This window comes from Musa acuminata, chromosome BXJ2-5 (genome assembly GCF_036884655.1).
Source record: "Musa acuminata AAA Group cultivar baxijiao chromosome BXJ2-5, Cavendish_Baxijiao_AAA, whole genome shotgun sequence".
Lineage (NCBI taxonomy): Eukaryota > Viridiplantae > Streptophyta > Magnoliopsida > Zingiberales > Musaceae > Musa > Musa acuminata.
Genome location: NC_088342.1, coordinates 8853025 through 8879214, shown reverse-complemented (window position 1 = coordinate 8879214; position 26190 = coordinate 8853025). Strand labels below are relative to the sequence as shown.

General features: G+C 42.5%; 5 protein-coding genes, 1 long non-coding RNA gene and 1 other non-coding gene across 7 annotated transcripts; 3 read left to right on the top strand and 4 right to left on the bottom strand.

Moving 5' to 3' along the window:
- Positions 1–3611: 3611 nt before the first annotated feature.
- LOC135612379 (crocetin glucosyltransferase 3-like) lies at positions 3612–5390 on the bottom strand. Its single transcript, XM_065108617.1, has one exon. It carries the CDS (start codon positions 5285–5287, stop codon positions 3770–3772), a length of 1518 nt encoding a protein of 505 aa, XP_064964689.1. The 5' UTR covers positions 5288–5390; the 3' UTR covers positions 3612–3769.
- Positions 5391–8136: 2746 nt separating this feature from the next.
- LOC135611689 (two-component response regulator EHD1-like) lies at positions 8137–9790 on the bottom strand. Its single transcript, XM_065107332.1, has 5 exons — positions 9682–9790; positions 9441–9552; positions 8754–9063; positions 8591–8669; positions 8137–8518 (listed from the first exon to the last, which is right to left on the bottom strand). The coding sequence occupies exons 2-5, from the start codon at positions 9532–9534 to the stop codon at positions 8252–8254; spliced, it is 750 nt and encodes a 249-aa protein (XP_064963404.1). The 5' UTR covers positions 9535–9552; positions 9682–9790; the 3' UTR covers positions 8137–8251.
- Positions 9791–12082: 2292 nt separating this feature from the next.
- LOC103984422 (uncharacterized) lies at positions 12083–13098 on the bottom strand. The gene is made up of 2 exons (XR_671647.3): positions 12683–13098; positions 12083–12572 (listed from the first exon to the last, which is right to left on the bottom strand). It is a non-coding gene; the product is annotated as an uncharacterized LOC103984422 (long non-coding RNA).
- Positions 13099–15718: 2620 nt separating this feature from the next.
- On the top strand, positions 15719–16536 carry LOC103984424 (uncharacterized). The gene is made up of 2 exons (XM_009401898.3): positions 15719–16076; positions 16164–16536. The coding sequence occupies exons 1-2, from the start codon at positions 15958–15960 to the stop codon at positions 16375–16377; spliced, it is 333 nt and encodes a 110-aa protein (XP_009400173.2). The 5' UTR covers positions 15719–15957; the 3' UTR covers positions 16378–16536.
- A 2108-nt stretch (positions 16537–18644) lies between these two features.
- LOC103984425 (plasmodesmata-located protein 3-like) lies at positions 18645–21376 on the top strand. Its single transcript, XM_009401899.3, has 3 exons — positions 18645–20279; positions 20754–20858; positions 20973–21376. The coding sequence occupies exons 1-3, from the start codon at positions 19478–19480 to the stop codon at positions 20978–20980; spliced, it is 915 nt and encodes a 304-aa protein (XP_009400174.2). The 5' UTR covers positions 18645–19477; the 3' UTR covers positions 20981–21376.
- Positions 21377–21728: 352 nt separating this feature from the next.
- On the bottom strand, positions 21729–21802 carry TRNAI-AAU (transfer RNA isoleucine (anticodon AAU)). The gene has a single exon. It is a non-coding gene; the product is annotated as a tRNA-Ile (tRNA).
- A 960-nt stretch (positions 21803–22762) lies between these two features.
- Positions 22763–26046, top strand: LOC103984426 (uncharacterized). The gene is made up of 5 exons (XM_009401900.3): positions 22763–23028; positions 24283–25050; positions 25255–25452; positions 25522–25647; positions 25725–26046. The coding sequence occupies exons 1-5, from the start codon at positions 22984–22986 to the stop codon at positions 25827–25829; spliced, it is 1242 nt and encodes a 413-aa protein (XP_009400175.3). The 5' UTR covers positions 22763–22983; the 3' UTR covers positions 25830–26046.
- The last annotated feature ends 144 nt before the right edge of the window (positions 26047–26190 follow it).

Below are 26190 nucleotides of genomic sequence, written 5' to 3'. Positions count from 1 at the left end.
TGATTTTTTGAGAGTGTGAGATCAGTAACTTCAATTAGATTTCCAATCTCAAGAGGAATAAAACCAGACAATTGATTATCCCCAAGATAAAGGGTCTTTAATTTTGTCATATTTCCTATAAAAGAACGGACGAGACCGGTCAAAAAGTTTGTTGAGAGTTCAATATTAGTAATTTCAATTAAATTTTCAATCTCAAGAGGAATAAAACCGGATAATTGATTATCCCAAAGGTAAAGACTCTCTAATCTGGTCATGTTTCCTATAGAGGAAGGGATGGGACCTGATAATTGATTTTTTAAGAGTGCGAGATCAGTAACTTCAATTAGATTTCCAATTTCAAAAGGAATAAAACCAGATAATTGATTATCCCAAAGATAAAGAAATTTTAATTTGGTCATATTTCCTATAGAAGAAGGTATAGGACCAGTCAAACGGTTTTTAGAGAGTAAGAGATTAGTAACTTCAATTAGATTCTCAATCTCAAGAGGAATAAAACCAGACAATTGATTTTTTTGAAGATCAAGGCTCTCTAATCTAGTCATGTTTCCTATAGAAAAAGGAATTGAACCGATTAATAGGTTTTCTGAGAAGTTGAGATTGGTAACCTCAACGAGGTTTCCAATCTCAAAAGGGATAGGACTCGAGAGCTGATTTTGGTATAGAGCTAAGAAGCGGAGCTTTGTCAAATTTCCTAGACTAGAAGGGATTGAACCAGATAGGCTATTGACCCCAATATTTAGATACATCAACTCATAGAGCCTCCCTAACTCTTTAGGCATGACACCCACAAGCTTATTATCGTCCAGGTACAAAGACACAAGATTGGTGAGGTTACTTAAAGATGGAGGTATAGTACCAACAATTTGATTTTGTCTAAGACTTAAGAACTGGATATCTTTCATGGAGCCAATCCCAACTGGGATTTTGCTTGTGAATTGATTGCTAGTAAGATCAAGAGATACGAGCCTGGAGAGTGCCGAGATGGTCGGAGAAATTACCCCATCGAGTTGGTTGTATGAGAGATTGAGACGGATGAGCGATCTCAATGCCGAGAAATCAATAGAATCAAGTGGTCCTGCCAAGTCCATGCTCGGCAGGGATATCTCGGTGATCACCAAACGTCCTCTACCTGTGTAATTGCATGTAACTCCGGTCCAATTGCATGGACTAGAATTGAGGTTCCAAGATCTCAGGGATTGAGGACTCCTTAGAGTGGCTTTCCAGTGGAGCAACGCCCTCCCTTGGGATCCGAGTGAAGCTTTAACAAGAGGAGCACGGGGAAGCAGCAGCATCAGCAAAGTGGCACAAAGCAAAGTTTTGTGAAGCTGAGATGCCATAAGTATAGCATGCAGTAAGACAAGAAGGCGAATATGTTTTTTTGTGTTACATGGTAGTTGAGCAAAGAGATAAGGTATTTACAGGTGATGCAGATCAATATTCTTGGCCAATTCTCTCACTGCATGCGTGCATCGGTCACAAGAATTCCACAACTATTACTCGAAATTCCATTCTGATGATCATGACATCCAGTGGTATGCATGCCGCTTAGACTTTTCCTCTCCTATATTTTTTTTTTTGTCTTTGGCATGAAAATTACTTTTTTTTTACTCTTATTAAACGAAATCATACAGCGATGTCACAAGTCCACGGAGAGGTCTACGGGACGAGAGATGATGTGGTGAATACTATACCATGTTATGTAATGTACCGTAGTGTCCACTAAAATTAAAAGATACAAATGGAGAAATCAACATGTAGTGTATCTCAGGTCTTGTTCGAGTGTAACTTTTTTTCATTTTGTAAATCACAAATTATTGCTATATTACCACTCAAGTGGATATGTAAGAGAGTAAAAATGATATTTTAGACAGGAATTTTGGTGGGTTTGTAACTTCCTATATCAGCAATTAACTTCCTATATGTTGAATTACATGCTTTCCCTTTGATCATCAATTTTTTCTTCTTTTTCTTAAAAAAATAACAACTCATCAAATTGAGTACATATGTTTTCTTTTTATTGGGAGATTAAAATATATATATATACATATATATATACACACATATATATATACATATATATACATATATATATATATACATACATATATATATACATATACATATACCTCTCAGGTCAAGTCAACTCAACTATACCAACTCCGAGGGATTTTTCTAAAATGTTACTAAGCACTCGTTGTATGAGGAGACAAAGATTCATACGAAATGTCAAAATTTTAGTTGAGACGTATTACATTTGGATTATACCAATCTTGTCCAAATATGAGTGGTAATGAATGAGATTATAAGGATGAGCCAAGATTTCAATTGGACTCATATTTGCTTGTGGTCAAATTATTAGAAAGATGTCACTATTCATAAGAGGTTTACGGATGAATACTTTTACCGTGTCATGTATGATATCGTCCTGTCCACAAAAATTGAAAGATACAAATGAAGGAGGACTACAAGAATTTTGATGGTTTTGTATTTTGCTATATCGACAGTTAAGTTGATAAGCCAAGAGGAGGACTTCTATGTTGAATTATATGCTTCCCTTTGATAGTTAATTTTCCTTTCTTTTTCTAAAAAAATCAACAACTTATCAATTTGAGTACTATATATATATATATATATATAGCATTCGTCAACTTTTACAATTTTTTCTAGAAGATTACTAACTATTGGTTGTGTGAGAAAGAGATAAAGTTCTATACAAAATACCAAAATTGTAGTAAAAATTTTGGATTATATCAGTCCTATCCAAATATGAGCGGTCATGAATAAAATTATAAATACGAGTCAAAGATTTCAATCAAATCCATATTTGACTTATGGTCGAATTATTACGTTGTATTGTAACCATGTCTATATCATATTCTTAAACCTACCGAGTAAGGTTTAAGTTGGACTATACATTGCAAATCTTTGTTCTACAGACAGGAGGAAGTTGATATCCTAATTAATTCGTCGTGGTTCGAACTTATTTGCAGGTTATTCGATTGTGTGTTTTTCAGATAAAAATATTGAGCTCCAATATCACTTGCACGTGGATTGAGATTAGAAGAGATTTTCTGATTTAATCCATTCGACGTCTAAGTTAGTAATTCGAAATAAATAAGTATGACGTAAATGATCAATATATATATATATATATATATATATATATATATATTACGTTGAAAATAAGTCGGAGGATAATTTTCAATGATCTTTGGTAGTTATTTTGATCTTATCTAGCGATAAAAAGAAAATAATCCATAATCGTTTATCTTAAAATTTTTATAATAAAAAATATTCTTTATTTTTTATCTTATTTTATTTTTTTTATTATGTGATGATAATGTATCATTGTATATATACAATGATGCACGATAAATTATAAAAGAGCATGCATGAAAAATATAAAAATATTATGCTGATGAGTCATGATTTTGTCCCATCTGTCTCGATTGAACCGCCAATCCCTAAACTTTACGTCTTTCATTTATATTCATAGCAACTCAACCACTAGTGGTTCAAATAAAAATTCCAAACCGAACCAACTTAACGTTTAACGAAACTACTACTTTGTGGTGATCTCAATGTCTGTTCTTCGAAGGAAAGCCATAAGATGCAGACACGCGTTTTCGATTATTAGGGTCGATACCCTCATGAGTCTGACAACCCGAGGCAACAAAAGAGGCCATAGAAATTAAAAGACAACAGATACCCTCGCTGTCTTGTCGGAAAAAGGTCGGTGGCCCCCACGTGCATGAGGACACGTTTCAAGTTAGACATCGACTCCGACAGCTGCTCCACACGTGTCGCGACTTGTCGCCGAATTCACGAACTCGTCCAACGCCGTCAGGGACGCCCCCTTGTCCCCGCTGCCGCCGCCCTCGACCGCTGCCGCTAGACCCTCCGCGATCTCCCTCGCCCTCCGCCTCACTTCCCTCGCCCTCTCGCCCTCCCCCATCACCTCCGCCACCGCCTCCGCCACCTCCCTGCCCCCCACCGCCTCCGCCCCCGCCCCCGCCCCCAGCACCTCCGCCACCAGCTTCGCGTTGCAGAACTGCTCGCCTCCCATCGGTCGCACCACCACCGGCACCCCGAACCGGAGGCTCTCCAGCGCCGAGTTCCACCCCCCGTGGCTCACGAACGCGCCCACCGCCGCATGCCTCAGGATATCCACCTGCGGGACCCAACCCCGCGCCACCAGCCCCGACGTCCACTCGCTCTTCCCAGCAGGCGGTGGCGGCGGGGCCTGGTCAGGCGCTGGGGCTGCCCACAGGAACGGTCTTCCTTGCTCCTCCAACGCTGCCGCTAGCTCCGCCGCCTCCTCCGCCGGCAGGCGGTTCTGTGACCCAAACGACACGTAGACCACGGACCCTGATACATGGCGGTCCAGCCACGCGAGGCACTCCGCAGCGAGCCCGCCATCGCCTCTTGCTACTCGACCGGCGGCGGCGAAGAGGGGACCCACGGCGTAGACCGGCTGGCCGGTTGACCTGGCCCAGGCGTCGAGGAACGGCTTCTCGAGGACCTCGGCAGTGTTCCAGAGGGTGGCGCCGGAGCTGCTGCAGAGCACTGCCTGGCGGCGGACAAAGGCGGCGCTCTTGTGGTCGGGTGATCTGGCGGAGCGCATGTTGGGCGTCAGCTGGCGGCGGCGCACGGTGACGCCGGGGACACCCGGGACGGCAATCTCATCGTCTTCGCCGTCGCTCCCATCAACGTGCGGAAGGTTGATCCAAATGGAATAATAGATGGACATGGCATAAGGGCCGGAGGTGTAGAGGGTGGCGTGGAAGACGCCAAGCTCTTTGGCCACCGGGGCCGTCCAGCCGAGGAACATGTCGGCGATGACGCAGATTACGGGAGGGGAGGCAGCGGAGATCAAGTCGGAGAGGAGGCGGCGGAAGGAGGGGAGGAGGCATCCCTCGATAACGTGGTTCAGGTGGGTTACGAGGTGTGGTGGGAGAGCGAAGGAGGTATCGGCGTCGGGAGGGAGTCCGTGATCAGAGGGGCAGAAGGGGAGGGCGACGAGGCGGATGGAGGTAGGTAGCTGGAGGCGGCGGAAGCCAGCGAGGTTGCCGGAGGTCGTGATGAGGGTGAGGGTGAGGTGAGGGTAGCGGGCGGAGAGCAGGCGAGCGAGGTCAAGGAAAGGGTTCATGTGGCCGTGCGCCAAGAACGGGAATAGCACCACGTTGCCCTCCCTCATCTCTGCACTCTCGCTCTCGATCTCTCTCTCTCTCTCTCGCTCCCCATATAAAACCCTCCAAGTGGGTGTCTGCGCCGTCGTCAGACGCATGGAGACTGGCGAATGAAATGATCGTCAATTGCTCACCATCGACACCCCACCATCCAATTCAGTGGTTGCTCGATGACTACAACGGACAAATGGCTAGCTCTATGGAAGGTGATTCGGCTAGTCATACTACTTGTATCTCCTACCTGGCAAGGCAAAGAAACTTGTTCGATATGTATGAATAATTGTACGGTGAGCATACGGAGGGAGGGACGAATGTTGGTGTTTAAAATCTTTTGGTAAAATTACGACTGGGCAACTATAAGGTTCGTCCAAATTTTACACCAGTTAATTATGACCAATATTTTCTCATATTTATTTATGAGTTTATTGCCTTCATTCAAGGGTCAGACTTAATTTTCTCATTTGTATTTATTTATCGTGATGGTATGACTCATCTTGATTTAATCGAACAAAAGTTTAATGGATTATATTTTTTTTAAGTTTGACTATATTAATTTTTATCTGTCTAATTCTGATTCTATATAAGAAATTTAATAATGATGAGTTTAAGATAAATTAGTCAATATTAATATATATTAAATTATATATTAATTCAATCTAAATACTTAAATTATCATATTATAATTATAAATTGTAAATTTAATATATATATATATATATATAATCAAACTCTTTTAAGGTTATTCTTCCAATTCATCTCTCTGGATAAGACAGATAGGTTGAGTGTGTGCAGTGGCTTTCCGTTGAAGGAGCGCTCGACCTGGAACGTCTCGTGACTCCTACGCCAATATAATTATATTCGAGTGCTAACTCGGTCATGGTTTTATATTAATAGTATATCGAATGCTCCAAACAACTTTTCTCCGATGCAAAGCCATACCCCATAAGATGCGCCACATCTTTGTTTTATCGTTAGGATTGTAGTTTGAGCTAATTACATATTAGTTTTAAATTTTAAAAGTTTATATTAAAATATTTATAATTATGAAAATAAAATATTTAACCTAATTTACCCTAATATTATTGGTTTTATCGACGAAAGATATAACACGTGATAAAACATGAATGACACAAAAATGATGGATAAAAAGATAATCTCAATTATGATAGCGGACGATAGCATCATGAGTGATTGTTGTGGTGATAGTCAATGAGATCGATATATGGTTGAATCTATCGATGTCAATCCGAACATCGATAATAAGGAGGCAAAATGATAAGGTATTTGCATCGTGGTCAGAGGAGGCATCTATGTTGATGTCACATCGCTCTTCTTCTTCTTCCTCTTTTGGCAATACAACAGTCGATGAGAATGAAGAAGAGGTAGAGCGGTGCGGTGCTGACAAAGAGGTGGTAGTGCAACGCTGTACTAAACCATATGGTAGTTGATGAGAACAAAGAAGAGATAGAGCGATACGATACCGGCAAAGAGGGAATAATGCAACACCACACCAAATCATGTGGTAGTCGATGAGAACAAAGAGGAGGTAAAAAGGCATGATGCTAGAGGCAAAAAAAGGAGACTGGTGAGGTATTTGCATTTGTGTTGTATCACTTTGCCTCCTCTTTCTCTTTCGATGATGTAGTGGTTGGTGAGAAAAAAGAGAAAGCAAAACTATGCGACGCTGCATTGAATAATGCGATGGTTGAGTAAAATGAAGAGAAGATATAGCGGTATGACACTAACATAGAGGAGGCAGTGCGACGTCGCATTGAATGATGTAGTGGTCGACAAGAACAAAAAGAAGGTAGAGCGATGCGACGTTGATGCAAATGCCTTACCTTCCTCCATTTCCTTCTTCAATGTCGTACTGCTCTGCCACACTTGCCTCCTCTTCCTCTTCTCTCCTCATCATTGGTCATGCAGATGCTTTACTTACCTCCTCTTCTTCCTTCGGTGTCGACGCAGATGCAGAGCGATGCTGGAGGAGGAAGAGGAGGCAAAGTGATACGATGCTAATGTAGATGTCTTGTCTTCATCCTCTTATTCATTGGTCACTAACACAAATGTCTCACTGCTTTGTCTCCTCTTTCTCCCTGTCATCGATATTCAGATCAATATCGATAAGATTGATCACAACATCATTCTCATCGACCACTACCACAACAACTACCCACGACACGATCATCATAAAAATATTTTTTTACTTATTTTCGTGTCATCTATGCATATATTATCATGTGCTGTATCTTTCGTCGGTAAAACCAACGACGAGTAAATAATATTAATATTTTATTTTCATAAATATAAAATTTTTAAGTTTAAAGATTGAGATACTAAAAAGATTTAACAATTGAGCTAATTTATAATTAGTTCCGACGTACCCTCGCCTAATTCAAATTAAAAAAGAAATTAAACGACCGAAACAGAAATCATTGCCGTCCGTGTAGCAAAGGGCGGTGGGCCCCACATAAGGCGATCTGACACGTATCAAAGTAGACATGGACCCCGCACCGATGGCCCACACGTGTCGTATCTTCTCACAGGATTCACGAGCTCGTCCGACGCCGTCTGCGACGCCCCGTGGCCCTCGCTGCCGCCGCCAGACCCTCCGCGGTCTCCCTCGCCCTCCGCCTCACTTCCCTCCTCCATCACCTCCGCCACCTCCGTGCCCCCCACCGCCTCTCCGCCGGGCGTAGACTGGCTGGCCGGTTGACCCGACCTAGGCGTCGAGGAACATATCGGCGATCATGCAGAGGACTGGTAGATGCGGGATCCGAGGTGAGGGGGTTGAGCGAAGGTGGTGTCGGTGTCGGGAGGGAGGCCGTGCTCGGAGAGACGGAAGCGGAGGGCGGCGGGTAGCGCGAGGCGGCGGAGCAAAGCAGATGAAACAGAGGGCATCAGTTTGATCTTCGAATACTTCTAATATGGTGGCATTTCCTCAGCATGCGGAAGCTAAGCATACCATTCAAAGATTACTCCATCCCCTTCTCAACGCAAACAAAGCCTTTTAGCAGTGACTTCTAAGAATCCAGTGTCCAATAACAGGGGCCGAAGGCTTCTCACGCCGGGGGCCTGTTCGGTTCACGGAAGCCATCGCCGAAGCAGGTGTTGAGGTCATCGGTCGTGCCGCGCGAGCTGCTCGAGGATTCACCAGCTTTGTTGCCATAGTTCCCCATCACCACCGCATCCAATTGGCCCAAAGCTGCTGACAGATTCGGCACCACGAACTCGTTGTTCTGCGTTTCCTCATTGGCATCAAACGTGGAAGATTCAATGCTCTCCACGGCCATCCACGAACTCGACCTCTTCAGCTGCAGTCGGTACTTCTGCATCCAAACGTACAAGAACGCTTCATGGATTCTCGAACAGTGGGTGCTAATTATCTTCGAGTAAATTACCTGCAGATGACTGGCAACTTGCTCCCTTGTTAGATGTTGGACGTTCATATGATCTCCAAAATTTTCTTTGGCAACGCCTCTAAAACAAAAATAAATTAGCTTCCTTCAAATCGTGGAAACAAACAAAGCAACTCGAACTAAAATCCGTAGATTTGGCACGAACTGTCGAGCCCAAGAGCGTTCACTGCTGCCACGAATTGATTGATGGAGTTGCGTCGTCCACTGTAGTCTGGCCTTCTTGAGGTCACAGACGTCGGTGACGACTCCATCCGCCTCTCGAATGGGTAGTATGCAATCCTTTTGTTTCTTCACGAGACTACCCGATCGTATCATACCGCTATCCCATTTGTTTCCGAACACATCCTGCCATATATTTCTCAGTTCCTTAATCTTCAGTGGCTTGATCAGGAAATCGCAAGCTCCGTGGGCTATATAGTTCATCATCATGCCGAATTCTTCACTCCAAGACATCACTACGCCATGCAAATACATCAAGAATCCAAGTAGAATTATTCGCTAAAATATATGTTTTTGGAGTAGTTAATCTACTTATCACAGCAAAATCGAGTGCCAAGGCGAGGGATTTCAGAATCAACAAGCCATCATCGCTTTGCAAAAATGCATCACTGATGATTAGATCAATGCTTTGTCGATTATCCATGACGAGTGATATAGCTTCTTGAACTTGTGCACATGTCATAACTTTTTGTAGAAGATCCAAATAAAAAGGTGCTAATAAGCGATCAGGAAACAAAGTTCACTAACACATGACTCGAACGTAATGAAACAATCAAAGAAAGAAGAAGATTAATGGATCAATGGCATATGTCCATTGCGGGTGTATTCGAACCCTGATAGTTGCACTGCAACAGCAGCCGCTCCATGAGGCCGAGGTAGCGTGAGGCGTTGTCCACCACCATCACCCGCAAGCCGGACGGCCACATATCCTGCCTTACCGTCACCTAACCACCGTCATGATCAAACCACATAGACAAGTGAGCAAGATATAAATACCAGTCTTCCTACGACCCCATCACAATGCAAGACATGTATACGCTTATCGGACCGAATCCAAGCTTGATGGAGCTTACCTCGCTGTCCGTTCCGACACAGAGAGAAAGGATCGAAGGTAGATTTGGGGGCGGGGGTGGTGGGTGCAACTAAAGTAACTGTATTAACGGTAGAGTAAAAGAGCCAGCGCAACAGAGGGAGTGGGAAGAGACGGAAGCGTGTAGGGTATAAATGTGGCGAAGCGGACCCATGGTGTGTGGACTCGGGAGCTCCACGTGGGGCCCTGTGAGCCGCGAGATGAGCGTGCCGCGCGAAATAACCCAGCTGTCCTTTCACCGCCGGTGAGGAAGAATATGTAGGAGTGCAAAGTGAATTCTCCTTTATGTTTGGCCCAATCGAAAGCCTATCGAGATAGACGTTGATGGACAACTAAGTGGTTGTACGTAGTTATCCATGGGCAAGGTTTTCTTTAAAACAAAATGAACTAGAAATAGGAGGACATAAAAATTTGAATTGGTTTGTAATATTGTATAACAAGTGAAAAGAATCTTTAAATAAGATTATAGAAATTATTCTGACAATCAATCACTTCTCATATCAACTGTGTATCATAGGGGTACTAACATAAAAAAATAAAGATTCGATCGTGCTCGTATGAATATAGAGACAATTATAACGACCCAAAAAAGGTTATTTGGGTCAACTTGATCGGCCTCCCACAACCTACAAGCAATTAATCAGGTCTACCCCTCATCGGTCGACATCAACAAACAAAGCACCATAGGGAGGGCGTTATGATTATTATAAGTCAGTCATCCCCTTTGATCAAAAGTCAAAAAGAGAGACATTACTATCATTACATGTCTGCTGCCTCCATAGATGGAACACTAAAGAAAAGATATTATGGTCATTACAAGTGGTTCATACGACTAGACAGGTATAAAAGCTGACCCTAGCACTAGTCCAAGGGTTGGATTTCTCTGAGACCAACTCTTTTACATCACAAATCTCTCAAAGCTAACTTGATCGTTGGAATGGTTGGGTTGGGAAGAACCCCCTGACACTGATTTTTTTTGTGCAAGAACTCATCAATGAGTTGTAATCTTCTTCTGCCCGAGCCTGTCTTGAATACTTAAACATCACCCAAAAAACCACTTTGGTGTTGCCTCACCCACCTCAGGACCTGATCAACTACCTCGTAGAATTGCCGCGCAAGATCCATGAACATCCTTACACCTTCAGGTTCTAACCAAGCCCAGCCAACCCATAATCGACGGTACAATCCCATAACAAGACTATATCTCGTCTACATCTAAATATTATTTACCTATGCAAAATTTAGATGCATCCCCAAATATTAAGATCCTTTTTAACATATCATTAACATCCATTCATAAAATTCATATCAGATAATGTTTGGGGCCTCTAATGGCTGTATGATTATTGTGTCCGAGTTAAGGATCGATTCTTTAATCATTTAAATAAAAGATGTAATAGTTCTAAATGTCGCCGGTGGTGGTGTGGGAGTTGGGCAATCTTTTAGCTTGCTGAATTATTGAGAAAAAAAAAAGTCTTAGTCCATGTCTAATGTCTAAGTCAAGGTTAAGGAGAATTTAACTTCTTGTTGGAGAATTATTAATATTAACTTACAAAATACTATGTAAAGAATGACTTCTCTCTTTGAGAGAGAGATATTCCCCCTTTTTTTTAGAAAAACAAGGGCTAATAATATAAAGAATAAATGGATGGATAAATAAAATGGATATACTACTTCTAAGACTAATATTTCGGATACTTGGATGAGATTTCAAACCCTTATATTTCTTAATATTTTAAGTCTAAAGATTTCATGGATGAGACTTTGAACACTCAATCTATAATAAATTGATTTCATATATCATTATAATATTTTAGATATGTAAAAATTATCTTCTCAAGAGAATGGATTTTAGAGTCCATGAAAAACACATAAGAATCAAGCAATGGGACTTTAGCAAATACATGATCAAGCCAATGAGACTTTAGAGTCAAACATAAGAATTCCTAATGACTTTGTTGATTGTCCAAAAATATCTTATGTAATGACATTTGAAGTTTTGATACAAAAAGATCATAAGAAAATATCGACTAGCTTGGCTGATAAATATTTTATCAAATCATCACGAGCTCTCATCTTCCTTTTTTTTTTTGGCTTTATTGTTGTTGTGAAATATGGAGAACAAATTAACCCTTTTTCTCTTCTCATTATGATCAACCAAGAAAAACCATCCCATTAACCTTTGATATTTTAGATCCATCTTTTTTTATATGCATATATCAGGTTCACCTTTCCTTATTGTATGTATTGTTTCTGGATTCAATGTTGTAAGACCTTCACTCGGATTCAACATTAGGAATTTTAATTTCAGGGTAAGATTGTGACAGTCAAGATGTTGGCAATGGCTGCTGCATAGATTTCCAGCTAAAAAAGGAACACAAACATGGAGAAAAAGGGTCGATCACAGTATCTAATGGAACTGTCATTATTTCATGATTCATCTTCGATCCATCACGCAATTACATCTCAACCAAATCAAGCATTAATTGAAGAAGAAGGAAAGATCAGCACACACACACCACCAAATCAAGCCGTAAATTTGAGGAAGAATAATCCAATAAGAGAGCGACATGATGCCGAGGAAAACACAGGAAAAGAAAAAAAGGAAACAGAGGGGAGATGGATGAACTGCTCCCCCCAAAGCCAAGCATTAGACTTGCCTACGGTCACAGACCTCTTCACCTTCTCTTCCTTCTCGGCTTGCATCTGTCATCTTCTTTCTTCACTTCCTCCTCTGCCCTCCTCCCCCTCTGCAGTCCGTAAACAAGCTGCGCCATCACCGGTCTTGCTGAGAAAGAGTGAGTTCACTAGTGGACAGAGAAGAAGACGATGTTGCTTCGGCCTGTCTCGCACAGATGATTCATACATCCACTTCTATTTGGAAGAAAAAGAAGGCACAGCCATATGATATTGTCAACTATTATGCCTATGGAGTATCCTTGGCAAGACTCTCTAGTGGCGTTCAAGGACACAAAAGTACTGACCTTTAGATATTTAGCCTTCTTCATCCGTAAAAGATGGTGGAAGGCATCAAACTCCATCTCTGCGTTACTTCTCCATTGGTGTACAAGACAAGATGGTCTTCGCTGAACTCTACCACATTTATCTTCGACTATGGAATCCAATGTGGGATGTCAGGCATCCAACAGTTCTTTGATTGTGTTGTTGCACCATCCGCTGGTTGTCAATCCCTACATCTTCCAGCCATCTGTCTTTGTTCCAAAAGCGAACAACAGTTTGTCCTGTGAATGTTTTTTCTGGACCCTCTCTTTGTTTCCCCACAGAAATCTGTGTACTTTTACTGAAACTTGTGATTTGGCAATCTAAGTAAGTAATGTTCAGAATGTTCCTAAGTAAAGCAGATAATTCCCTCACAGATGTGGGTAGCAAATGGTATGACAGTGACACCACATGCTGATGCTGGAGATTCAATCAGGCTTTGGATATATATCAACCTTAGGAAAAAGATGTTTCAACTCAACAAGATTGGATAATGTTGATCAAGTCATCCACCTCATCAATTAGGTAGTGAATGGTCTACTTAGTACTTGTTTGTCTGTAAAGATGTACTGATAAAGTGAAGTCTTATTCAAGGGGATGACATAATTAAAGTCCATAACCTCACAAAGCTGCTTTTGAGGGCCCTATCCATGTTACAGAGCTTAATATACGCTTCATGAAGCCAAGAAACATTCATGCCCACTTCTTGAGAGAAGATTTCTTTTTTTTTTTTTCTTCCTTTTTATAATTTGAAGAAGGATTTATATTACTATACTTTTATCTATTTTAAACTCACATGTCCATAAATAATAGTTAGTTTTGTTCAAATCGTATAATTCTTTTGCATGTTAATCTATAAAGGATCAATTTTTTTAAAACGTCTTATGACACGTTAAGGATCTATATATATATATATATATATATATATATATATATATATATATAAAACTCGGGATCTCACAAGCTAATATTTCAGTAAATATTTGACAGACAATATAAATTAAAAATATAGACTTTATACACTTTAAACGATCGTGTGATGTTTCATTCAATATGTTCTTATATCACTCTATACAAACCTTACATTTGATTTTTTTATATATATTTGGGTAAAAAAATTAGCTAGAAAGAGGATATCAAATTTGATATTTTGACTTTTGATCTTAGATATAGACGATTCGTGCATGATGCTCAATTATTACTGCCCTTAGCCGCCCCTGCAGGTGGAAGAATAGAGAAAAGTAGAGGTAGAACAAAAGGAAAGCATCCAACTTTTCTTTGTCAGGAGAGGATCCCATTCCCTCCCTGTTCTTATCACCAAAGCCAAACTGATACAGAGACATTAATGGCGCGTGGGGAACAACCACTTCTTGGATTTTGGAAGAACTCGTTCATCATATTTGGTGAATTAAGCTTAGCTCTTAATTCCTGAATCGAGAATGACACTGAACCCATCTCCTCAAATGCGTAGTTTCCCATCACTAGATGGCTAAGTGTATAGCTCATATGGTGTCTACCTCTATCATACCCATATAATCTCTCATAAATAAGTAATATACGAGCTTCATGTTATCATACTTAGGTCAAGTGTCGAATGGTTATCTTGTGCTTTTAAGTAATATACAGTAATGCATTTCTTGTGCTTTTATGGGATTCCAAGCTAGTGAGGTCTCTTTTTAGGTATAGTCTCATGTTGGGTTTCCCAATGGTTATCTTAACCAATAATTCATGTTCTTTGAGGAGTTGGCAAGAATTAGCTCAAATAATAACTCGGGTTTTCTCACAATTTGGTCAAGAATTTTCCTTCTTGCATGCCTGTTTGACCATTTTGCATTGCATACTTTGTTTGTGGTGTAGTTATGGTATCCTGTGTTTACATACCAAGTCCAAACATGGAGACATGTTCTCTTTCAGAATTGATCTATATGTCTTCCTTTCTGCAGTCGCCACCACCTTTTTCATTCTGTGGTGATCCAGGAACAGGTATTGATTATTAATTGTGTACAAACTCATTCAAGGATCAATCATTCCTCTGTTGAATTTCTGATGCTTGTCTTATTGTGTTCTTCTTTTTCTTTAGTGCCGAAACTTAGTTGCTTTCTTCTTGTATTAGTTTCTAGTTTCTGGATCCAAATTTGTTTGTAAGCTTGTGGGTCTCCATTTTGTTAAAGATCAGATGAGATCCTAATAGAATTAGCAAAATTATTGCTGGCATCAGATGCTTTGGCCTTCATTGTCATGTGCCAATCTCAGCTTGATGCATTGCAGGATCTTTCTTGAAATCTATCAGCTGATATTGATATGCCTAGTTCTGATATCTTCGTATCGACTGAAAAATGGCATATACATCTTAAAGCCTGGTTTTTAAGGTGGGGGATTTGCCAAAGGAATAATATGCGCTGGTGAACTTGAAGTTCTACAAGTTCCAACACATTTGGAGTTGTCTTTCTTCCAAGGCAAAGTGAACAGGAGCTGTTTTCTACAAACCCTCAGAGATACCAAATGGATTTTTCAGCCTTGGTCATCATGGTCAGTGGTGTGACTAACACCACCCCTACATGGTTTTATTCTTGTGGTCAGAGAAAATGCCAAATTTCAGCCAGTGGCTAGTCTGCGAGCTCTGCCGAAACCACTGGATTATATGCTTGTCTGGAGTTCAGATGATCCGGCCCATCATAACGATCGTAATGGGTCGAGCCCAATCTGGAACGCGACGTCCTGCCACGTCACTCGGATCCGTAGTCAACGGTTTGATGACTCTCCTCGTGATATGACATCTCCTCCTTGTCTCGCTCCGGTTTTCTTGACTCGGGCGAGTTGACTCTGAGAGTTAACCCAATTCTTTGACGAGGAATTGAGATCGGACGCGCAAATTAATTCCTTATGGATGGCAATTTTCAAGATGTCTACTTTAAATACGAGTAATAATGATTCTCACATTTGAACATCCTCCATGGCTCGCTAGTAGCCTCGACGGAAAAGACTAAACTTAGCCCATGATCACGAGTCGACTCACTGAGTTATTAACCATTCAATTCGAGAACCGCAACCGCTCGATCTACATCTCAAACACAACGTACATGTAAACTTCCACTCGTATCTCTCGGGTAACTAAATCGCTCCCCTCTGTGACCGGAGCCTTTTCTCGACACAAAAGCTCTGCTTTCCCTTCCCCATCTCTCATCACAGTAGATAAGAGCAAGTCCAGGAACTGCCATCAACTTTGCCGCTTCTTCCTCCTGTGCAGTCCGCGACTTCGATGGCCAAAAGCTCAAAGCATGGGGCAACGGAGACCGATTCACGGAGCCTCGCCATCACCGTCGAGAGAAACCTTCCTGAGTCGCGATTACAACAGCTTGGCATCAAGTCATGGCCCAAGTAAACCATGTGATCCGTTCTTCTCTCTGTCTCTTGCAGTGTTTCCTCTGTTTATTCTTCTGCTTGCTTTGATTTGTTGTTGTTCAGGTGGGGGTGTCCTCCAGGAAAGTTCCCTCTCAAGTATGATGCCCAAGAGACGTGCTACCTCCTCAAAGGGAAGGTGAAGGTCTACACGAAGGGTTGCCCAGAGTGCATGGAGTTTGGCGCAGGAGACCTTGCCGTCTTCCCCAAGGGACTCAGTTGCACCTGGGATGTCTCCGTCGCTGTCGATAAGCACTACAAATTCGACTCATCCTCTTAGATGTTCTTCCATTCTATCCATGTTTCGTTTTACTGTACCATTAGGCTTTCTTCTTTCTTGACTTGTGACTTAGCAGGAGATTAGGGTTGTCAACATTGTAGGCATCGAAGCTCTTATCGGTCAATGCACGGCCACGTTCAAAGTAATCTTGTTTGTTCCTTTGAATGAACTTTAAATGTTCCTTTGACCACTACCACAACCTTTGTGACTCGAGGGATAACTTCTGCGCAACATGATGATGTTTGAACACTCGCGTTTCTTTGTTCTTTCATGTTTTCGTCGTGTGTCATGCTATGATGTTTGTATACTTCAGTGTGATGCTTTTGCCATTACTGATTCTTTCCTTAGCATTCAGCCACAGTTTCTTCATTGGTTGTCTAATAGTTTGATCTTGAGATGTTTGGTCATCTCAGACGCTGATTTATGAAGAATAAGAAGTAGAAGAGGAACAGAAGATGGAAGACAGATAATGCCAGAAAAATGTATTGTAGATATATGGCAGATCAAGATGATTGATTGGGGAAAAAGAAACTCTCTGTGCAAAGACTAAAATTTGATGCCTTCTAATGCAATATGCTATTGTATACATTTTAGATCACTGCTGAGAGTGCTCATCATCTTAAATATAAATGTTTACTTTTGATAACTCTTAAAAAATAATAAAATATAATTTTACTATTTAGAGCCTTTTGATTACCCTCTCTTTTTCTTCACAACTCCTTAATGCTCCCTTGTTGCTCGCCATTCAATGTCGTCCGATATCACTCACCCAATGCCCCGTCAACGTTCGTTGTTCGTGATTAGAAGAAGAAAAAATAAGAAGGAGAAAGATGATCGGAAGAAGATGATGAGAACATTTACATTCCTCCAATACCATCCAATGTGGATCATCGCTTGCGGTTAGAAGAAGAAGATAATAAATAAGAAGATGATGAGGGTATTTATTTATGCTTATTTGCAAATGAGTATCTTAATGATATTAAAATTTCTTATAAATAACAAAAGAAAAGAGGGATAAATATATACAAAAATTTATAGCCGATTTAAATGTTTCGTATGCATTAAAAGTTCTTGATGTTCATTCTCTAGTATTAACTCTATTATAATTGATTCTTCATTTGTGTGGCAGAAATGGTTTCATTTCCACCAATGTGTCTCCTGTTCATCCTCGACTCAATTTGGAAGTGTCCATTCATTTTCACAAACATCATTTATAAACATAACCCTGTTTCATATACATCATGTAAATTTCTTTAACTAGCATTAGAAAACCTGTTTATCTTTCCACTTAAGCTTTTAGATGGATTTGATAACAGTTATGAATTTAATATGGTATCAAAGCAGAAGATTTTGAATTTAAATCTAATATTCCTCTTGTTTAATATTCCTCTTGATTTTAATCTCCCTCGGATCTGACGTAAATCTTTCTAAAAAGATGAGTTACCCTTTGAGATTAAATAATGGGGTAATGTAATTTTTTATGTTCTCGATTATCTTTAATATTTCGATCTTTATATTTTTAAAAAAATATATTAGTATTTTTATAGTAATGAAAGTAAAATATTGAGGTTAATTTATATTAATGCCATCGATTTTATCAATGAAAATATAAAAATAAAAAATAAAAATATAATTTTAATATTTTAATTAGTGGTGACAGACTACATCGATAGTGGCGGATGACAACGTCGTTGAAAGTCGTAGGTAGTTGTTGGGAATAAGAAGAGTGAGGTGACAAGTGAAGACTACTATGTATCTGCGTCAATATCGATACAATTGTTAAGTAACGAAATGATCACTCAGTATTTGTATTAGCGTTAACACTCACCTCTCACCGGTGATGTAGATGTTGAGTGACCTTTATATTTTATTATCGCTTTCCTCATCCATAACAGTCATCTGCGGCCCTCAGCAACATCGTTGTTTGTCACTATCAACATCGAAGTCATTAAAAAAATATTAAAATTATCCTTTTATATATTTATTTTTATGTTTTCATTAATAAAATTGATTATATTATGATAAATAAATATAGATATTTTATTTTTATAATTATAATAAATATCAATATATTTTTAAAAAAATATATATTAAAAATAAAATTAACTATGAATAATTAGCCCTAATATATTAGTCATACATCATTCTTATCTCCCCACTGAAAATAATAATAATAATAATATTCATAAGTCATATCGAGGATGAGACTTCCCCAAAACTATGGCTTCATTCCTTTTCGTGCAGTATTACTTAACAAGAGCGTTTCGTGAGTTCCTTGAAGCGGAACCTACGATGATAGTGCACTGGGAAAAATCAACCCTTCGGAAACGAAGACGAAGAAGAAGATGATGAAGGCCGAGTGTCTCTACAGTCGAGCGATGCAACTTTTCCCAAATCCCATGCGCCAAATCCCAATGGAGGTCACGTTTTACCACCTCGAGGTCCTTTCCTCCCACCGCAAGAAACCAGTTTCGGGAACGGCGACGACGACACCAGTAAAAGGAAAGGCGGAGGAGTAGGCAGTACAGAGAAAAAAAAGAAAAGAGGCCTTCTTCGCTGTTTTAACTGGGAGAGCCTCTGACAACTCCGCTCCCCGCGCTCCCGAGTCCATGAATCGGCGAGAAAAAGTTGCTGCAGGCGTAAATATCAAGCTCGGCTCGCGGAAAGAACCCCATTCCTTCCTCCCTGGTTCAGCGAGCACTGTGGACTGTGAGGCATGGAGTCAAACCATGCATTCACCATCCTGCGTTCCAGCCTCCGCCTCTGACTTGACTCTTGCTCTCGGAATACTTCTCCTTGCTGGCCCCGTTCACCACCAACTCATCACCACATCCATGCCTCTTGCCGCAGTACTTTATTCACAGCTCGCTGCACTCTCATGAACATGACCTCGACAGGCTGAGATTAATTTCCGGAACCCTCCTTCCCCCATGTCTCCTCGTCTCTTCTCTCCCTTTGGAACCCTGAAATGACTCATCATTGGCTGTTTCTACTGTCAAATTAGGCTTTTTTGTTCACTCTCTTGCACGTAGTGAGAGAGACTGCGAAGTAGAGAAGCGATAGGGGGGAGAAGGAGAGAGAAAAAGCCACTTAGTAGTAGATGGGCATCCCCAGAGCCCACCACCGCCGCCACTCTTCTCCTCCTCCAAGCTATTCATTCGCATTTCCACTGCTAAGAGTAGCCCTCACCCTCACAGTACTCTGCCTTGCCCGCCTGTCACCAGCCGCCGCCGGCAGCCTCTACAACCTGGTCTACAAGGGCTGCGCCAACCAGACGTTTTCCGGTGGAGGCGCTGCCTACGGCCAGACCCTGGCCGCCCTCTCCTCCTCCCTGACCGCCCAGGCCTCCAACTCCAAGTTCTACAAGACCACTGCCTCTGCCTACGGCGGCCAGTCCATCTTCGGCCTCTTCCAGTGCCGCAGCGACCTCTCCCCCTCCGACTGCTCCGACTGCGTCGGCCGTCTCCCCCCCATGTGGTCGTCTCTCTGCGGCGACGCCGCCGCCGCACGCGTCCAGCTCGCCGGATGCTACGCTATGTACCAGGTGTCCGGCTTCCCGCAGGTCTCCGGCACCCAGATGCTCTACAAGACATGCGGGTCCGGCGGAGGCGGGGGCGACTTCGAGGTTAAGCGGGACACGGCCTTCAGCCAGCTCCAGAGCGGCGTAGCCGGCGGGCAAGGGTTCTACGCCACCAGCTATGGATCCGTCTACACCATGGCGCAGTGCGAGGGCGACCTTTCCACCGGCGACTGCAGCGATTGCGTGGCCCAGGCCATCCAGAAGTCGGAGGTAGAGTGCGGCGGCGCCGCCTCTGGCCAGGTCTACCTCGACAAATGCTACATTAGCTACAGCTACTACGCCAATGGCGTCACCACCGCCGGTGGCGGCGGCAGCGTTCGAGGTGAGTACTGTTAATAGTACTAAAAATTCCATTTTTGTTCCTCTTCTTCTTATGCTAATCTTCACAGACGATTTACATATGGATTTGAAGCTCTTTAATCTTTCATTTTCTCTGATTCATATAATCTCGATGTAATATTTTTTTTGCCCCCGTAACTCACATTGCATTTGATTTCAATCTTATGATAGTGATGCATGGATTTTAGATTTCATTTTCACCTTGTTTTCTCTTGTTCGTATCTTGCATCTGACTTCTTGTTTCCTTTCACCTCACGATAGTTGCATGGATCTGAAGTTTCCTTTTCATTATTTTTGTCCGATACTTATGATCTGAAAAGATTTCTTTTTGAGGTGTTCAATTAATTGTTTTGCCTATTAAGAATGGTATAGACTTCGCTCTTTCTCTATGGAGGAAACATGTTATGGCCTTATTCCAAAAGCAGTGATGATGGATGGACTGGTTCTTGGTGTTCAGGGCAAACAGGGAAGACAGTGGCCATAGTGGTGGGAGGGGCAGCAGGAGTGGGCTTCTTCATCATCTGCCTGTTGTTTGCCAGGAGTGTGATGAAAAAGAAAGAAGGTGAGTAATGCTGGTAAAACCCACTTGGTCTCATTGCAGAGACTTAAGATGTCAGAGATGGCCCAACCGTGCATGTAACTCTTTGTTGTGTTCTGCTGTCTTCGTCTACTGCAGATTATTGAAGGTTGGTGGGTGACAGGCGGGGAAGAGTAATGGTGGGGAAGTGGGAGGGGTGCCTATGTACGCTTGTCCTTTGTCAAGGGTAAATGGTGAGTGGTGGTGGTTTGTCTTCTATGTGGGGGTGGTGGTGGACTGGATGGGATGCAGAGAGGGAGGAGATGGATTTGGCTGTTTGCTTTGGGCATGTGGTTTTGCCATCCAACAAGTGATGGTGGGGAGAAAGCAATGGAATAATGGCTGTATCCAATCTGGTCTCACTGCTGGGGATGCTCTCTGTTTCTTCTTCATCATGTTATATATATATATATATATAATGTCCTTACAATACAGATGTAAGCCTACACAGATTCATGGAGATTATTTTTCACAGAATACATGCTGAGGGTAAATTTTGGTTGTATGTGCTGTGGATCTCATCTAATTCTCAATTAATTGTGTTGAAACATTGAGTTCTGCAATGCTTAGATATCTCCCACTGCTGCTTTTGCTCTTGTGAGAAGCTTGCTCTCATGCAGGCTTCTTACAGTGGCTTGAACAATGCATGACTCAAACAGGATCCCAATTTATTTGGACAGCAGTATTCATTCCCAACACCATTTGCATTATTCATTGCTGACTTGTGCACCAAACAACCATAATATATTGGTCCCTATGTACTAAAATATAAATAAAATATATCATATGATATAAATTATTTACAATTTAATTATATTATAAATTTTAATATTTATAATGTCAAAAATATATATTTGGCCCATGCAGGTCTCGAACCTGCGACCTTCGCGTTATTAGCACGACGCTCTAACCAACTGAGCTAATGGGCCAATTGATTTTATTTAATAGAATAAAATTATATATATAATAAAAAATATTGTTTTGGCACAGACGAATCTTAGGGATCTCATGTCTTGTCAGCAGTCAGAACATATCCATGGCTTGTGCTGCATGCCGAGCTTTGCCCAACTGGTGAATCAAACGAGCCCCCAGAAGCAGAGATCATCATGTTCTAAACCTCTGTCGGTATAACCATGCAAGTGGAGGTGTCGCAAGCACATGTCCATGGATGGCGTGTTCTAACAAGGGCGGGCATGAGATTCCAGTGCAGCTCTAAAGGGGCGGCAGCAGCCACTTCACGAGATATCTGTGTCGATCCTCTCGTTTCCTTTTCTTATTTCCTCCGCTGTGTCACCTCTCCTAGCCAACAGAGAACAACTCGTCCGAATGGTTTGCAGATTCCCCCAGTTGCAGTTGCAGGCCGTGTGACCTCTCGAGCTTTGAGACAGACAGTGGAAGCCCTTTTGAGGGACTGATGGGAATTGGTTCCTCCCTGCTCTCAGCAGACTTCTGTTTCCATGCATTAGATTTGTCTATGTCGTTCCATCTTGTGAAAGAATTAACCATGATTAATGAAATGGGCATTCGGTAATTAGTGTATAAGCTCGGAATGGGAATTGCAAGTTTGGCAATTAAGCATCATAAAAACAATCTGGTTTTGTTGCCGGTTTTTCGTAAACAACTCAGGAAACAAAAGAATATGCTTGTTTCTTGTTTTCGTAAACAAGAAGACCTGAAACGTTTGACCAAGGGTCTCCAAGACGTCGACGTGGCAAACGGACGTCTGCCCTCCTGCGGTCCACCGTCAAGCTCGGAGCCCAGCCTTTCACGACGTATATCCGTACAAGGAACGCTCCGTTATCTGCCCCGCTTCCTGCTTCTCTCTCGATTCGTGTTTTGATCTTTTCTCGCCACGCCATTTTTAGGCAGTCATAATAATAAGCCAACAGCTCTCCTGCTTTCTCTCGCCTCTCTATATATGTAGCGATGGAGTTGTGTGGTTTGTTGGAGGTGTGAGTTGTCTTGCTAGGCGAGAATAAGGTGATCTTAGGCTATCAGTAAGAACGCTCCGAGGAGAACAAAAATATTGCTGCGGTGCTTTAGGTCTTCTTCTTCTTCTTCTTCTTCTCATTGCTTCTTCTTCCGGGGATCGAGAGTCGGTGAAAGAGGCATGTTGCAGAACATGATCGAACAGAATCCCGAGGGGCTCTTAATTGTAAGCCATGAGAAACTCTCCTTCCATTTTCATCTCTTCTTTTTCGTATTTATGTAGTCGATTCCCTGTGCTGACATGCATTGAGAATGATCATGTTTCTTTCCTCTAAATTCCTTGTTTGCTTTGAGAGCATTTCTCTTGGAAATCGAACTGCAAGATCGTTCTCTCTTAGCTTTCTGTTCTTGGACTCCGTGGAATTATAGAGCTTCAAATAGCTTCAGGTCTCGTGAATCCTCCTCCACCAAAACTTGTATGACGTTGATTTCTTCTTGTTTCCATGCATGTCATCCATCTCCTAAAGTTGGTAGCGTAGCTTTTCAGCGTTGTTTTCAGACAACTTTCGAGCATGACCTCCATTTATAAGCTATTGGCTTATATGGGGTGTGCGTTCTTTTTTTCTCTCGGTTGATGTCGTAATGCTGTTTCTATTTCACTTCATTTTCTCTCTACCGGAGACTAAAATGATTCGGATGTTTCAAAAAACACGCATTGTGAGGCTTACATTAATCAGGAGAGATAAAACAGAGATACCAGTCGTCAAGAACATATACCTGTTTGAAGGGCTGTTCTAAGCTTTCTCATCCCCACATGATGCCCATTAAGAACACAAGCTCCTTGCAGTACGGTAAAGCGTCCCGATTCTGCTTGATTTGGACAACTCCGGAACGAATTTAATGTGGGAGAATCTTTCACTTTGGCTGGTCGAGGTGCTTTGTTTGAACATATCGTGAACGTAAATCTTCACTTCCTCACGTGTCTTCCATGCAGGCCGCATATCCATATGTACACGTACACATGTGTGTGTATACATATTTGTATATATATATATATATATATATATATATATATATATATATATATATATATATGCGCCATGCATGAAGCAAGTCGACAGGAGATCTCCGTGTAGTGTCGTGAACTCGTTGTCGTCGCTCGTCATTGCTCGCGAAGCACCTTTCTGAGGGAAGACGGAGGTCAACGGGCTCATTGACTTCTTTGTTGACCCAAGTTAAAATGGACTAGGAATGAATGTTATACTTCAAACAATTCTTGGCAGTATTTATGCAGAAAGGTTACTATCTGTTAAATATGAAAATAAATGCTAGGAGTAGCTTTGTTTTATGTTTCTGATTTGTAGAAATATAATACCTTTTTTCTTCTTTATTTGTTTTCCATCTTTCATATTTTCTTAGATAAGAATCTTTTTCTAAATTATTATGGCTGGTTATAGAATAGTGTGTTGTTTGGAAGCAGGAGGGTATCTCCAGCCCCATCGCCGCTCAGCTTCTCGACTTCTGCGAAGACGACGACGGCAGAGCGGCCGGTGACCTCTTCCCAGGCTCCGATTACCAGCAGCACCAGCCCATCCTCTTCGCGCCTTATGACGACGTGTCCTCCTCCACCGCCGCCGCCACGACGGCCGCCAGCACACCGCTTTGCTGCTACCCCGGTGACGACGCCTCGTTCTCCCCCTTCCCCTCCTTCTACGCCCTCCTCGACGCCTCTCCACCCCGGCCCGATCCCGATCCCGAGCCCGACCTCGCCCACTACCCTTCCTCCTCCTCCTCGTCCTCGAACCCCCCTCCTCCTCCGGCGATTCTCTCGGTCCCGCCACCTCCGTACTCGGGGGATCCGTTCGATCAGCTCGTGACGACGGATGCCATCTCCAGCGAGTACCCGTTCGACCACGGGTTGGTGGTCCCGGTGCCGGCGGCGGGGCCCTCAGCGAGCCAGCAGCAGCACCCTCATGCGGCGTACGAGGAGGAGCGCTACTCGGCGGCGAGGGGAATGCAGCAGTCGTCAGAGCTGGTGAGGCTGGAAGCGCCGCCGTGCGGGTTCATCGAAGGGGTTGGAATCGGGGCGCTGTACTGCGGCGGGATGCTGTACGGCGGCGAGCGGCCACAGGGACTCTCCGGTGGAGGAATGCCGGTGCTGGGCCCGGTCAACGTGTCGGATAGCAGCGGTCTGGGGCCGTACGGCCAGGACGCGATGCCCCACATGTACAGCTCCGGCGACTTGCAGGTACCTGCGACACAATGCCTTGTTGTGTTTGATCTACTCCAAGAACTTCTTGTGTTCATAACCATTCCCTCTTCATCTTTCCTTTACCATAAAACTAAATCTGGTACTCGTGCAATGAAAAGATCCAGCTTTGTTGGCTGAGAACTATGGCTATTTCCCGCATTGCCCTCTCGGAAGATTCAGTATATTGTTTCTCCTATGAAGGTTCTTGGCGGAGGCAGCCAGCATCTGATGGGAGGATGCAGTGGCAACCAACCCCCGGCGCCGCTGCCGACATCCGACGTCGCACCGTTGGATGACTCCGCCTACAAAGTTGGCCGCTTGTCCGTGGAGGAGAGGAAGGAGAAGATCCACCGGTACATGAGGAAGCGCAACGAAAGAAACTTCAGCAAGAAGATCAAGGTAAATTAAAGCGATCTCATTTCATGTCGAGTTGGGGCAGCGATTCGAGCTGACGAAAGGCGTTCGCAGTATGCATGTCGGAAAACTTTAGCAGACAGCCGACCTCGAGTCCGGGGAAGGTTTGCGAAGAATGACGAGCTCGGAGAGGTGGCAAGACTGAGCTCCAGCAGCCATGAATTCGACGACGACGAAGAAGTAAGCTCTCAGCCTGCCTATCTAGATATCATTCCTATGGAGAGTTACTTCAGATCTCAGCGACTCTGCTCGTGCAGGCGGTCGTCAAGGAGGAAGACATCCTCGACTCCTCTGACATCCTTGCACATATCAGCGGGGTGAACTCGTTCAAGTACAACTACACCCTTGAATCCTGGATATGACTCGTGCGGCCTAAACAAGGAGAGTTCATCATCCATTCAATAAACTCAATGGTGTGGAGAATGTTGTTACTACGACGAGTTCTTCCCCATATACTTCCTTATCTCCATGTTTCGACTTCGAAGAATTATGCTCCTGCATTCACTTGTTAGCTGTGAAGTTAAAAATAGATCTACGAATTAGATTGCCATCTGTACACTTCAAATTACAAATGCTTAAAAAAATTTGATGATTATCGTTGTTCATTTTCATATCTGATGGCTAAAAATACAATGTGCTCTGAGTTATCAGAACATTAGATATCAGCTGCTTGGAAACCCAATTGTCTGAGCAGAACCAAAGTTTCAAGAACAACCTTTCTGC